This window comes from Eptesicus fuscus, chromosome 22 (assembly GCF_027574615.1).
Source record: "Eptesicus fuscus isolate TK198812 chromosome 22, DD_ASM_mEF_20220401, whole genome shotgun sequence".
Classification (NCBI taxonomy): Eukaryota; Metazoa; Chordata; class Mammalia; order Chiroptera; family Vespertilionidae; genus Eptesicus; species Eptesicus fuscus.
The window spans coordinates 18152969-18167929 of NC_072494.1; the positions used below are offsets into that span (position 1 = coordinate 18152969).

Genomic DNA, 14961 nt, shown 5'->3' on the forward strand with positions numbered 1-14961 from the left:
TCGCACCCGGATATGATTGCCGGTTCTGAAATCAGGCTCTGAGAAGGAGAGGCGCTCCCCATGTGGCACGGGCTGTGGGCGCGGAGTCGAGGGTGAGCGTGTTAGGTTCAGTGTCTCGCGCGTGCGGTTCACATGTGAGGGCCCTTCCTTTGGGTTTTAAATGGGGAAAAAATCAACGTGGCTGCTTGTCTGTGGAAAGAAAGCCCATTGAAGTGTCCCGGAGCCAGCGTGGAAAGCCCCTCCGTGGGTACCTCCCTTACAGGGGGTGGGACAGTCTTGAAGACGCAGCTGTGGTGTGGAAATATGAATCTCTTACCTAAGAGCTCCAAGGAGTTTGGCTCCGTTGACTATTGGGAGAAGTTCTTCCAGCAGCGCGGAAAGAAAGCTTTCGAGTGGTATGGGACTTACCTGGAACTGTGCGGGGTGCTGCACAAATACATGAAGCCCCGGGAAAAGGTAAGCGCGCCTGGCAGCCGAGATGAGAGAATGAGAATGAGTGTGTGTGTGTGTGTGTGTGTGTGTGTGTTCGTTCGGGAAGGTGGGAACTGCCTTCCAGGTTATCCTGCACGCGGTAAACAGGGACAGGCGTGGAGGCCCTAATTGGGCCCATAATTTAAGGATTTCATGCATCATTCTGGCTGAAAGGCAGTTAAAAATATTTTTTAAAGGTTTGAGATAAAAGACTTCCCGCCCCAGCTCATCCTTCAATGAAAACCCCACTGGAAGACTCACTTCTTTTAGTAACTCAACCTAGATGTGGTCTCCTAGAGAATAAAGCGTGCGTTTCTGTCACCGCATCTTTGTGGAGAAGGCACTAGCTATGTTTCACTGACGCACGAATCTGTTACCAAATAATTGTAGCGGGGCCCACTGAATTTCAGGCAATGTGCTCAGCCCTTAAGCTACAAGAGCATTAAGGTATAATGCCCTGGGCACAATCCCGAAGAGAAAAGTACAGTAATAGGAGTTTTGACCGAGGAGGGCGTGTACTGGAGGTAGGGAAGGGAGGAGGGTAGAAGGTTTTAAGGAAGTTTTAAGCACCAAGCCTTGTGCTGTGTGTGTGTGTGTGTGTGTGTGTGTGTGTGTGTTTGAGTTTGAGTGTTTGATAGTTGAATTCTCATAATAAACTCTGTGAGGTGAGTGGTGTACACACATTATACAGATGGATAAATGAGGCTCTGAGATTCTAAGATCATACATGTAATAAGTGGTCACATGGAAATTTAAACTCTGGCCCATCAAGCTCCAAAGTTTAGGCACTTCTCATTGTGTATACCATGCTTTTCCAGAGATGGTGACATCAGGGTAGAATTTTGAAGGATTAATGGGAGGTTGCTGCATAGAGCAGGAGGCAACAACTTGTGTATTTAAGTTCAGCTTCAGAAAATACCAGAGATACCATGAGGAGGAGCCAGAGGCCTGAGTGGAATAGGATTATGCCAGAACTAGGTTTTCAACAGTAAAACAGATAGATTTCAACTGTAACTACTTACTGCATTTGGATTCTGTGACTTCCTACCAGTTCTTGAGTAAAAATGCCTGATTCAGAGAAAAGAACAACCATGATTAGCTTGTTTCTGTAATATGGAAAGCCCATTTTCACATAACCTGCATGGCTGTTGCTGAATGTGATTTTCATTAGTGAGTCCTCTAACCAAAGGTGTTTCAAGATGGAGCCTAGAATCAGCTCTGTAATGGTGCTCTCTTCTGTGACAACAGCATCTTCCCCTTCTGAAAATACATAACAGCCAAGGTGAGATTTGATTCCTCAACACGTGTGAAGCTCATTCCTTTGCCTTAGTCACCTCCATCTTGTCGGTTCCCCTCCCCCACCCCCTTCAGGTGCTGGTGATTGGGTGTGGTAACTCAGAGCTCAGCGAGCAGCTGTACGACGTGGGCTATCAGGATATTGTGAACATTGACATCAGTGAGGTTGTCATCAAGCAAATGAAGGAACGCAATGCCAACAGACGGCCCCAGATGAGCTTCTTGAAGATGGACATGACACAGATGGAGTTTCCTGATGCCTCTTTCCAGGTGGTGTTGGACAAGGGCACCCTGGATGCTGTCCTGACAGATGAGGAGGAGAAGACCCTGCAACAGGTGGACAGGATGCTGGCTGAGGTTGGCCGTGTCCTGCAGGTGGGCGGTCGCTACCTCTGCATCTCCCTGGCTCAGGCTCACGTCCTGAAGAAAGCAGTGGGTCACTTCTCCAGGGAGGGGTGGATGGTCAGGGTGCATCAGGTGGCCAGCAGCCAGGACCAGGTGTTGGAAGCAGAGCCTCGGTTTCCCCTGCCTGTCTTTGCCTTCATCATGACCAAGTTCAGGCCAATCCCTGGCTCTGCCCTTCAGATCCTTGAGCTGTGCGCTCAGGAGCAGGGCAAGCCTGTGCGGCTGGAGAGTGCTGAGCGGCTGGCCGAGGCAGTGCGGGAGCGTCAGCAGTATGCCTGGCTGTGTAGCCAGCTGTACCGCAAGGCCGGGCTGGGGAGTGTGTCCCTGGACTTGTGCAATGGGGACACGGGGGAGCCACGCTACACCCTCCACGTGGTGGACAGCCCCGCCGTGAAACCATCGCGGGACAATCATTTTGCCATTTTCATCAGTGAGTTGGGATTGGTCCCTCTCTTCCCTGGAAGGGCTGGGCTGGGGCGTTGGTGGATGGGGATGCCTTGGCTGGTTTCATCTTGCAGGGATGGTACCTTCAGAGGTTAGACTAGCCAAGGCATGAGGAAGAAACAGTAGCAACTCTCCAGGTACCTTAGATTTGAAGCTTATTTCTTCTCATCTTCCATCGCAAGGCCTTGGCAAAGTGGGAGAATGGGACTGGTAGGAAGGAGAGAAGTCATACAGATGCATTCAGGCAAGTCACACACTGTAGAGATGGTAGTTACTTTGTAACGTCGAGTGGTGGGAGCTGTCCAGTCTCAGGTCTGTCGCCTTTAAGCTGTGGGACCTGGGGAAATTGCCGTGTTTCTCTGCTGAATTAGAGAGCTAGTACAGAGCAGTGGCTAAAAAAGGTCGGCTCTGGAACCAGATTATTCGGGTTCCAGTTCTGTCCCAGTCACATCTTGGTGATGTGACATTGGACATGTTATTTGTTTTCTGTGCCTCAGTTTCCTCATCCATAAGTGACATCATAACTACCTTGTGTAGTTGTGAGAAGTGTAAAGGCTCTTAGGAAGGTGCCTGGCACATGATAACTGCTTTATGGACATTAGTGTTATTATTGAAAGGGGTAAATGATACCAGATTTACATTGATAATGTTCAAAAAAGAGAATATGAGAGAATGCTTTCAAAAGTAGAATATTTTAGATAAATGCAAGGTGTCGATTGGTCACGCTGGTCACTTGTTTCCAGATGACTGAGCCATTTTTCCAAGTATTCCATAATCCTGCCTGCACCGGTGGGAACAAACATGTGCCCTGGATGTGAGCATGGAGTCTGCAGCTGGACTGCCTGGGTTTGAGTTCCAGCTTTGCCATTTATTAGACCTTGGGCAAATAATGTAACTTCTGTCTCAGTTTCCTCATTTATACAATGGGACTAACAATACTACCTGCATCCCGGGCTATTGTGAAGATTCTATGTGTTTCTATTTGTTAACTGCGTTAGTAGTATTGCTATTTTTTCCCTGGCATATGTGCTCACACTTCTTATTCCCTCTTGGTCCTGTCTCATGTCTGATGGCAGCTTTGCTCTGGGCCTTGTGTTCCAGGGACTCGTAGCCCCTCAGTGGGTCACAGTTGGAAGGGATTCTGGGCCTGGGCAGGGCCTGGCTCTCTGCCATGTGGTCATATCGGTAATGGGCTTGAACACTCTTCCCGGGACTCCCTGTCACCAGGCACCTGTTTCCAGTCCCCCAGGGTCGGGAGACCGAGTGGCTCTTTGGCATGGAGGAGGGCCGGAAGCAGCTGGCGGCCAGCGCTGGCTTCAGGAGGCTGATCACAGTGGCCCTGCACCGAGGTCAGCAGTACGAAGGCATGGACAGCATCCAGGCCGAGCTATCGGCCAGAGTCATGGAGTTGGCCCCGGCCGGGATGCCCGCCCAGCAGCAGGTAAGGAAGCTTGGCAGCAGCTTTCACAGGTCTCTGGAGAAGTCACACTAGCAGCCGGGAAGGCAGAGGGTGTCCTGAAAGAAGCTAGGGCAGGGTCTGTGACCGTAGTCGGCTCCTGGAGGGCATGTCAGCAGCTAAGAGCTGAGTGGGCATCAATCACATTTCTTTGCCCCAGGCAGTGTGAGGAAGGCGAGCGGTTGCCGTTACTGAGACCCACAGGGACATCTGGGTCTGGGGTTGGGGGTCCTCTCAGACTCCACAGAGATGGCACGCTCTGGCTCTTCATTCTGTGAATGACTTGGACTGTATGTCTATTTCCTCACTTGTGCACAAGACTCTCTTGACCCTTTGCTGCTGCTTTTTTAAAAAAAAAATCTTTATTGTTGAAAAAATTAAATATGTTCCCTTTATTCCCCCATTGACTCCTTCTAGCCCACCCTTGCCCCTTTTGCTTCTTAGAGCCATCATTATCTGAGGGTAAATGGATACTTTCAGGATCTGAGCATTGCCGGTCTGATGTTTTACTGGGACGGAAACTGGAGGTTTTTTGCCCAAGTGGTGATACGGAATTACCAGTTGACATGGTCTGTCTGATGCCATCCTGGTCCCAAGGCAGGGTAATGGGGCAGGTGACTTTATTCCTGACAGAGGGGAAAGCCAAGGTACCTGGAGGCTGGGTGCTGTAGGAACAGATCTGAAAAAAAGACGAGGCTCCCGATTCCCAGCCTGGGTTCTGCCCACGAGGCTGACTTGTGCTTACGGAGGAGTGTATTTGAGTCTTCCTGGTAGACTTGGGGTCGGTGCCCGTCAGAGAGACCCAGCTCCTGTGGGACGTTATTTGTGACCTTCTCTCACCAGTGCCTATGTCTCTGCCAAGTCAGGAATCCCTGGTGATGATTAAATATTCATGTAGGTTTTTGAAAAGCAACAGATGTAAAGACTGGGAAAAGGAAAGAGAAAAGTTTAGGGGAGAAAAGTATTTTTCTCCTAATTTTTTTTCTCCTGTTTAGAATAATGGGAGAAAAGGATGAGAATGGCTAAGGGAAGGGAGACATCTCTTCACATTTGGAGTGGGTGGATTAGCTCTGTCATCTCCCCTGGATTTCGTTATCTCATCCCCGTTCATATGCCTTCTCTCATAATTATAGTCTCTTCCCAAGGGTTCTCTCTGGCTTTGATTGTCCTGGATTGTTGAAAGTGCTTTTGAGGATTACTCTTGAGAAACTCCCTATTTTTCTTGGGGGAGAACCAACTGCATTTTATAATGGTTTTGGAGGGATCAGTTAGTTTTCAGAAAGGTAAATCAAACCTTATGAGATCAAGTCAAAGGCCCCAGAGAAGAACTGGAATAGAATGGCACATCTGTGGAGTTCTACTGCCCAGAACCATGGCATGGATTCCTCAGATACACACAGGGGAAGGGCTCCTACTTTCTCACGTTTCTTAGCTGAGCTGGTGGTTTGAGCACATATCTGTTGTACCTTCAGGTGCCTTTCCTGTCTGTGGGTGGAGACATCGGGGTGCGGACCATTCAGCACCAAGACTGCAGCCCTTTGAGTGGCGACTACGTCATCGAGGATGTGCAGGGGGATGACAAGTGCTTCTTCCGGCGGCTCATCTTCCTCAGCAACAGGAACGTGGTGCAGTCAGAAGCCAGATTGCTGAAGGGTGTGTCTCACAGAGGTGAGGCGTCAGAGGCACATTGGTGGGACCCAAATGGACTCTTGATTTCGGGTGGTCAGAAGGACCTGGGAGCGTGGCCGAGATGTAGGACAGACCTGGGTATCTGTGACCAGAGGCACATGGCCAAGTGGGTTGTCCTCTTATACCACCTGGGCTTTTAGGATGTGAGTGGCCATAAGTGGAATAGAAGTCTGTGTTCTGTTCTTGAGCCAAGCCTGGCTGTGAAATGATAAGGAGCAGGGCTAATGGTTTACCAAGTAAACATGATCATCACTTTAATGCCTTCAGTTTAAAAGCCACTTGCTTAACAAGTTCCACATACGTCTGGGTACTAATTCAACAGGGCTCTGTAAGGTGAGCCATTTCTACTGTCTGAGTGGTACAGTAGAAAGATGATAGGCATTGGAGACAGTCCCAGGTTCAAATCCAGGTACAGTAGAAAGATGATAGGCATTAGAGACAGGCAGTCCCAGGTTCATATCCAGGCTGCACTACCTACTGATTCTGGACCTAATTATTAACTCTTCAGATTCTCACGTGTTCTATCTGCCAGTAATTGGAATTAAAGAGCTGTTACAAGAGCTAAAAGAGTAAAAACCCTAGGATAGTAATTGGCATAGAGGAGGTAATTGTAAGTCCTCCCCTACAAGAATTTATGAAGATTCTGTTAGTGGCCTTATATTTCTCATAGGAGTGGTACCAGGACTCCTAAATTGACTTTTCCCAGGCTTTGGGGTATATCTTTACCACTTTCCTTTTCAGACGCTGACATGTAACCAGTTCAAATTCCTGCATATTTAACGCTTGGGTTTGTGAGTGAAATCAAGTCAGCTGCAGCCCACTGCCCCTGGTGCTTTGCTCTCTGAGGACTAGTGGACTAAGCATAGGACTCCATTGTCTCTCTTAATTTAGTCCAGAAGAAGCGGAAAAAGGACAGGAAGAAGCAGTGGCCGGCTGGTACTCCAGAAGAGCCCCCTGCAGCCCCGGGGCAGTCCATCGATAAGAGCTACCTGTGCTGTGAACACCACAAAGCCATGATCGCCGGCCTGGCCTTGCTGAGAAACCCCGAGCTGCTCCTAGGTGAGGGGGTTGTTACTGCTTCCCACAGCGAGGAGCATGGGAGATGACAGAGCTAATCAGAGGAGCTGCTTGTGAATAAGAGCAGTGATCACAGACTGACAAAAGCATAAACATTCGTATCTTTCTTATTCCCAACCTGCTTCTAAGTTAACGAACATCCAAATAACTTTTTCCTCAAACTGAAGTTGTAATGTTGAAATGGCCATATATGTCGGAAGTCTGAAGTTTTTTCTTCCACTCATTTATTTAAAAAATTAAGGTGTGAAGTACATCCAGTGAGATAGGTAAAGTACACAGATCTTCAGCTGTTCAGCTTGATGAATTCTCACATATGTATATACTCATGTAACCAGATTGAGCCTTTAAAAACCATGTCTCCAGGCACTGGCTGGTGTGGCTCAGTTGGTTGAGCATTGTCCCGTGCACTGAAAGGGCACTGGTTCGATTCCTGGTTGGTCAGGGCACATACCTGGGTTGCAGGCTCAATCCCCAGTAGGAGGTGTGCAGGGAGGCAGCTGATCAACATTTCTCTCTTACATCAATGTTTCTCTCTCCCTCTCCCTTTCTCTTGCCCTCGCCCTAACTCAATAAAAACGTATTTAAAAAATAAAAATAAATAAAAACCATGCCTCCAGAGAAATGCCTTTGCACTTAAGGGGAATTTCTGGCTTTTCAGTAATGCATTATATGATTCTAGCTTGAATTCCTACTTAAAAACCCATATTACAGAGGCAGTGCAGTCATAGCCTTCTCACTAATGACAGGTTTGGATCTGACCACAGTAGTGAAAGCGGTCATATTTCCGTCTGCGTTTGAGCCGTCTTCACCCACAGTCTCTGCGTGTGTCCTTTGGCCCATTGTGGTGTTGATCTATGTGGAATCCACTGCCTTGTGATCATGAACCAGGTGTTGGCCATTGTAGACCCCCATTTTGTAGAGGGGTCTAAAAAGGCTTATGGTGGGGACTCTTGGTGACGAGTGCTTTGGGATTTTTAAGGGGCTACAATAACACACTGGTCATCTTCTGGATCTGGTAAGGGGAGGATTGTGAGGCCAGGGTTGAGTTTTCAGATGTCAAATTAACTCCTAAATTTTGGGATGAGACAGGGAGGCCAGGCCCCTAAATCTGGTATCCCCTGGGCAGAGCCAACAATTTGACTCCCTCTTTTGCCCTCCTGAGGCTGGTACCAAACTTTCCAATGAGCAGATGGTAAAACGATGCTTTCTTCCTGTATTACAGAGACCCCGCTGGCATTGTTGGTGGTAGGCCTGGGCGGGGGCAGCCTCCCCCTCTTCGTCCACGATCATTTCCCAAAGTCCCGTATCGAGGCTGTGGAGATCGACCCGTCCATGTTGGAAGTGGCCACCCAGTGGTTTGGCTTCTCCCAGAGCGACCGGATGAAGGTCCACATTGCAGATGGCCTGGACTATATTACCAGCCTAGCGGGACGAGAAGGTACTGCTACTGGAGAATTTGGGGGATGTCAAGGGAAGATTGGTCCAAGGTTGTCAGGCCTGTGAGGGCCTCTAGAATCCATCTCTGAGAGGGTGGCATCAGCAACATCCTAGTCTTTTTCCTGTTGACTTGTTGAAATTTTGTCAGTAACTACAGAGTGCCAACCATATGCTTAGCTCGGTGCTGGGGGCTAGGGTGTAGCAAGTACTACGGACTGCCTCCTGGCCTGGTGGTGCTAACAGACAGTGGGCTTGTCTTTTGACCCTGCAACATTAACACCTCCTCACCACCTTAAGAAACCTCCAGTATGTAGCTGGGTGAAGAAAGATGAAGAAAAGTTGAGGGGTGTGTTGGGAGGTGTTTTTTTCTAAAATCAGCTGGAAGTGAAGCCAGAAATAGAGCAAAACAGCATTCATGCCAAACCACTGGTTCCAAATCTCGGACGTTTGGCAGTGTCTGCACATGTTGTTGGTTGTCATAACCATTGGGTAGGGATGCTTCTGGCATCTGGTGCGAGAGACCAAGGATGCTGCTCAACTTCCTATGATGCAAAGGACATCCACCGACGACAGTGAATTGTCTGACCCCTAATGTCTGTAGTGCCGAGGCTGAAAAGCCCTGAGGCAGATGCTGCTCAGTGGGAATCCCGACAGCCCTCCAGCTGCTGGATTTAAGGTTGCGTTTATTCTAATATTTCATATCCCAGACTTAGGACAAAATTCCTATTCATGTTCTGCAGGAGGTCCCTTGATCCTTCTGCAAGTTTATAGATAGGCTCCTGGTGACTTGTGCTTTCCGGAGCCTGAGTCCCTTGGGGAAAAGTCAGGTTGGTTCAGTCCTAAGTGAACCTGGGGGGCTCGGGCCCACCTTTCCTGGTCTGCTCGTTCCGTAACTGATGCTTGGTTCTCATTGGACCAGCTTCTTTTCCAGTAATGGTGTGGCAAACCAGAATGACATTTTGGTGCTGGGATGAGTATATTGGTGCTGGGATGAGTATATTTGGTGCTGGGATGAGTATATTTGGTGCTGAGATGGACAGATGCTGCCTTATTTTAACTGCAAACTGACCACATTAAGAATTTCACAGGTTTCCTCTCTGAGGCTAGAGTCATTCTGTGGGCTCAGGCCCAAGATAGCTAATACATGGGAAGCATTTAAAACAGTACCAGGCATGTGGTAGGTCAGCCCTTAAAGGCTTAGATACCTGCTTGTCCAGATCCATGATTCTCAGCTCTGACTGCATTGATAATTACCTGGGGAGCTGAAGAGAAATGCCAGGCCTTCCCGGAGGTTTTGAACTCAGCTGGTCAAGAAAGGAGCCAAGGTTCTGTAGGTATTTAGAAGCTTCCCACGGTGACTTGAATGTTCTGTTGGGGTTGAAGCCACTGGGACAGACAGACTCTTAACCAAGTAAGTACCCTGCAGAATGGACTCCAGAAGATGAGACCAGGCCCCGTCTTTAAGGTGGGGCACTCACAGCAGAACCTTGGTGACGATTCCTCTGGACGGTGATGTCAGTGGCCTGCCCACCACAGGTCACAGGAGAGATGCAGTGTAGGAATGTAAATGGCCTTATTTTATCCAGCAAAGGCAAAAACTCATTTGCTTCTCTTTCCCAGCACGGCCTCAGTACGACGTGATAATGTTTGATGTGGACAGTAAGGACCCAACACTGGGAATGAGTTGTCCACCCCCAGCGTTTGTGGACCAGCCCTTCCTGCAGAAGGTCAAGAGCATCTTGACTCCTGAAGGTATGAGAATGAAAGGTTGGGAAGGGGGGATGGATGGGTCCTTCAAAAAAAATTTTTTTTATAACGAAAAATGCATATATCATAAATGTGTAACTTGATTGATTTTCTTCCTTTGTACACGCCCCCTTCCCAGCACTGAACACACAGCATTTCCAGCGCCCCAGAAGTCCACCTCTCACCTCCTCTTTGGGATAACCACTCTCCTAACTTCTACCAGCACGCCTTAGTCTTCCCCGTTTTTGTCCTATATAAATGCAATAATCATACAGATTGTAGTCTTTAAGTTTCTGTTTCACTCAATGCGATGCTTGTGAGATTCATCCATAATACTGCGTTTCCATTGTTCCTTTCATTGCTGTGTAGTGTCATTGTGTGGCTGTAGCGCTCAGTCTCCTGCTCTGCTCTTGGTAGTTGGGCTGTTTTGCTGTTGTGTGCTTTTATAAGTAGTGCTGCCATTAGCATTCGAACGATGCCTTTTGGTGAAACGCTGGCGGGTCTGTTGGGCATATACGTAGGGCTGTAATCACTGGATGGTAGGTGAAGCGTATGCTCAGCTTTCGCAGATGCTGCCGCCGGTTTTACAAAGTGGTTGTAGTCATTCACACTCCCACCACCACGGCAACGCTAGCTCCCAGTCACATTCCTCCCACGTGCCCCAGACTAGGCAGTATCTTATCTCATCTTCATAGCAGCCCATTTCAGATGAGGAATCGGAGGTAAAGAGACCTGCCAAGGTGGCCAGGGTAACAGCTGGGACTCCAGCCCAGGTCCTTGCGAAAGCTGGGGCTCTGAGGCCCCCACGTTTTGATTTGGTGTATGGTGCTGTGGTGAACAGAGTTGACTTAGAGCCTTAGCTGTTGCAAGGTGACCTTGGCCATCCCTGGCTAGTTAATACCGCATGGTGTTTGTCAAGAACATAACATCCCTACGGAGTTGGTACATTCTTTCTTGGGGGTATTAGTTACTTCTTTCTCAAAGTAATTCTTTGGGAAACGGAGACATGGAGAATGGTGAAATCATTGGTTAGCAGCATAGGAGAGCAAGAAATGGGCTGATGTTTCCTCTGGTTTGCATATTTCCCATGCTTTTCTCATTCTGCCTTTTGTGTGTCTATGTTCTCTGCAAGCTGGCTGTCGCCGTTGGTGCTATCTTAGTCCCCCCAGTCTCCCCGGGGCAGAAATTGTTATTTTCAGAGCTGTACCTTGTCTCCACGTGTCACCAGATGTGCGGTCATTCTGACTCTTTCCTTCCCACCCTACAGGTGTCTTTATCCTCAACCTCGTGTGCCGAGACTTGGGGCTAAAGGACTCAGTGCTGGGTGGGCTCAAAGCGGTGTTCCCCCTCCTGTATGTCCGGCGCATCGAGGGGGAAGTGAATGAGATTCTGTTCTGTCAACTGCACCCCGAGCGGAAACTTGCCACACCAGAGCTCTTGGACATGGCCCAGGCCTTGGAGCAGACCCTGCGGAAGCCAGGGAGGGGTTGGGATAGCACCTATGTCCTGTCTGATATGCTCAAGACGGTGAAGATTGTGTGATCGCTGGCCTCTCAGCCTCCTGCCTGCCTGACCTTGAACTCCTGGCCTGCCAGAGATTGACGAAATAGAACCCACAATACTTTTTAAGCCTCGTATTTTTCTTGGTTTCATACTCGGCTGCATGGGACCTTCAGCCTGGTGAAGTTGCCTGGAGAGCTGGGAAAATAAAACGTTCTTCCTGTGCTGCCCTCTTCAGTACCACTGGGTTGGTTGCCTTTGCTTCCTATACCGTGCCCTTGGGTAGAATTCCGTGTTGGAGCCCCCACCAGTTGCTGATGCCTTAACGAGTGAGCACCAAGCTCCTTAGGGAAAGAGTCTTCTTTCAAGAAGCTGTTTTGTCCTAAACTGTATTTCCTGCTTCTTTCCCTTTGCCTATTTTCCTGTCTCTTCACCCAGTACTCTATCCAGTCCTCTCATTCCCTACCACCCTTTGTCCTTCCCATGGGTGTGGAGAGAACGGTTTTCTCTAGGGAAGGAGGTCCCCGATGGTGGAGCACAGTGTGGACAGTCTGCTGTGATTGCTGGTTTGCCTTTGCTCTGACCTTCTGTCGGTTCGGCAGGAATGATCTCAGCTCTGTGTCAGCACACTGTGAACAGAGTGGGTTCCCCGTAGGCGCCCTTCTCTGGTTTGATAATTTGCTAGAGCAGCTCACAGAACTCGGGGGGAAAAAAACGTTTACCAGGATCACCGGTTTATTATAAAAGGACACAGCTCAGGAACAGCCAGCTGACAGAGATGCTCAGGGCTAGGTGTGCATAAGGGGTGGGGAGCGCACGCCACCCTCCCAGCACCTTGTGTTCACCCACCCGAAAGCTCTCAGAACCCTGTACTCTTGAAATTCTTATGGAGGCTTCCTAGTGTAGGCATGATGGATTAATAACTCCATTTTCAGCCCTTCCCTTTCCCAGAGGGTGGGGCGTGGGGCTGAAGACTCCCAGCGTGTGACCATGGCTTGGCCTTTCTGGTTACTTGCTCCCATCCAGGACCCCACCAAGGACCTCATTAGAGCAAAGGATGGTATTCTCACGCAAGAAATCAGAAATTTAGGAGCTCTGGGTCAGGAACTGGGGTCAGAGACGAATGTGCACGTTTTATTCACACACCTATCCACTCACACGCATCCCAGCTCCTTGCCCTCTGGGTAGAGGATGGTAGGTGAGGGGTCAGCTTTCTGCACTGGTGACTTGCTCTATGGAGCACTTAGCGCCGCTCCCACTGTAACGGCCTCGGTGTACCTCTGAGGACTGTAGCCCAGTAAACCCTAGGTCAGTGGTCGGCAAACTCCGTCAACAGAGCCAAATATCAACAGTACAACGATTGAAATTTCTTTCGAGAGCCAAATTTTTTAAACTTAAACTTCTTCTAACGCCACTTCTTCAAAATAGACTCACCCAGGCCATGGTATTTTGTGGAAGAGCCACACTCAAGGGGCCAAAGAGCTGCATGTGGCTCGCGAGCCGCAGTTTGCCGACCACGGCTCTAGGTCATCCAGTTTCCGTCCTGGGCCTTGTCTTGCCATTTGGTTTCTATAAATTTGCTAACAGGTAACTGCTGGTAAGAAGTAGAATTCTTACATTGTTTTTTTTTTTTAAATATTCAATAGGATTTTTTTTTGAGAGACTGCTCTGTGCCAGATTCCATGCTCATGCTGAGAATAGAAAGAGGAAAGGGCCAGGGCCCTTGATGTTGCTGCCGAGCTCGGGAGGCGAATTGTAGCACATGGATGAGTTCCAGAACCATATGTGCTTAGAGTGTGAGGAACGCATGCCAGGGTCAGGCGTTTGCCGAGTCATCTCAGCTCCTTAGAACAGACAGGAAGGTGGACAGTCTCAGTAAAGCCTGCCCCTTAACAGTGATTGAAGGCCTGGACGCAGGTTGTTTTTCTAGCTCAGGTCTGAGCTGGTTCCCATGCTTCCCAGTAGGTGGCACTAGAAACCACGTTTAAGTTCTGGGGCATCTGGAAAATTCCTGATGGGAAAGGGACTTCTTTGAAGAAGCTGTTTCACCTGAACAGTATTTCCTGCTTTTTTCTCTTTGCCTATTTTTCTCTCTCTTCACCCAATACTCTATCCAGTCCTCTCATTCCCTACCACCATTTGTCCTTCCCATGGGTGTGGAGAGAACGATTTTCTCTAGGGAAGGAGGTCCCCGATGGTGGAGCACAGTGTGGAGTCACAGACCCTTTTGCCCCATGTCCCTCATTTTAGAAACAATGGCAGGAAACAAAGCAATGAGTTAATGCTCATGGGATTTGAAGGAGCTTAAACCTAGGAAGCATATAAGAAGTAAAAATGTATGTGCCTCTGGGCCTGTTGTGGCAGGTCCAGCTTTCTGTAAAGATCTAAGTCATTTCTATCATAGTAAACAGTCGTCACAGGAAAGGTTGGCAAAAATGATTTTTGATCGAAATAATGGATATACTCACCTACACATACACATATTTATAATGCAAGCCTGCCTGTAGTTGGGTTGAAAAGTAGCACCTCCACCCCAAAGAAATATCTACGTCTTAACCCCTGGAATCTGTAAATGTGACTTTACTTGGGGGGGAAAAAGGATCTTTGCAGGTGTAATTAAGTTAAGGAGCCCAAGATAAAATCATCCTGGATTAAGGCAGCCCTAAATCCAAAGACTGGACCTTGACTGAGGATTCCTGGCCTCCATCATTGTAAGAGAAGCAATTTCTGTTGCTTTAAGCCACCTCATTACAGTAATATTTGTTTCCGTAGCCCCAGGAAAGGCACACACGGCCTTAAAGGGTTTTGTATGTGCTGCTCAGTCCACAGAACCAGAGATGGGATGGCCTCTGGGCCACGTGCCCCCTCGGGATACCTTTAGTTCAGTCAGAAACAGCAGGCAGTGCTCAGTGGAAGGTTAACTTTGCCCCGCTGCCTAGGAAGAATGCTGAGTGCTCCACCCAGTGCCCCAGGAACCATGTGGTTGTCCTCTCGGGATGAAAGAACTGTCCTGACTGTGGGAGCCCTTAGGGCAGTGGTTCTCAACCTTTCTAATGCCGAAACCCTTCAATACAGTTCCTCATGTTGTGGTGACCCCCAATCATAAGATTATTTTCGTTGCTACTTCATAACTGTAATTTTGCTACTGTTAATGAATCGTAATGTAAATATCTGTGTTTTCCGATGGTCTTAGGCGACCCTGCTAGCAGTTCTCAACCTGTGGGTCGCAAAATTACAGTTATGAAGTAGCAACGAAAATAATTTTATGGTTGGGGGTCACCACAACATGAGGAACTGTATTAAAGGGTCGCGGCATTAGAAAGGTTGAGAACCACTGCCTTAGGGGAAGGATAACTTCCCTTGATCCTAACAGTCCTCCCCTGAGTATGGGAGGGGACCTCGGCCTGCAAACCCAGGTGACTTGATCTCTTTGGACTCCT

At 48.6% G+C, this 14961-nt stretch overlaps 1 protein-coding gene across 4 annotated transcripts; it reads left to right on the top strand.

Moving 5' to 3' along the window:
* The first annotated feature begins 3 nt into the window (after positions 1–3).
* Positions 4–11761, top strand: METTL13 (methyltransferase 13, eEF1A lysine and N-terminal methyltransferase). Of its 4 annotated transcripts, none has more exons than XM_028152007.2 (8): positions 4–456; positions 1843–2602; positions 3858–4057; positions 5545–5740; positions 6653–6820; positions 8061–8276; positions 9896–10027; positions 10161–10255. In XM_028152007.2, the coding sequence occupies exons 1-8, from the start codon at positions 304–306 to the stop codon at positions 10220–10222; spliced, it is 1887 nt and encodes a 628-aa protein (XP_028007808.1). In that variant the 5' UTR covers positions 4–303; the 3' UTR covers positions 10223–10255. The 4 variants fall into 4 exon arrangements, with proteins under 4 accessions (XP_028007808.1, XP_008144069.1, XP_054567420.1 ...); XM_008145847.3 differs by lacking the exon at positions 10161–10255 and adding an exon at positions 11289–11761 and having other exon boundaries at positions 11–456; XM_054711445.1 differs by lacking the exon at positions 10161–10255 and adding an exon at positions 11289–11761 and having other exon boundaries at positions 12–456; positions 2038–2602.
* Positions 11762–14961: the final 3200 nt, after the last annotated feature.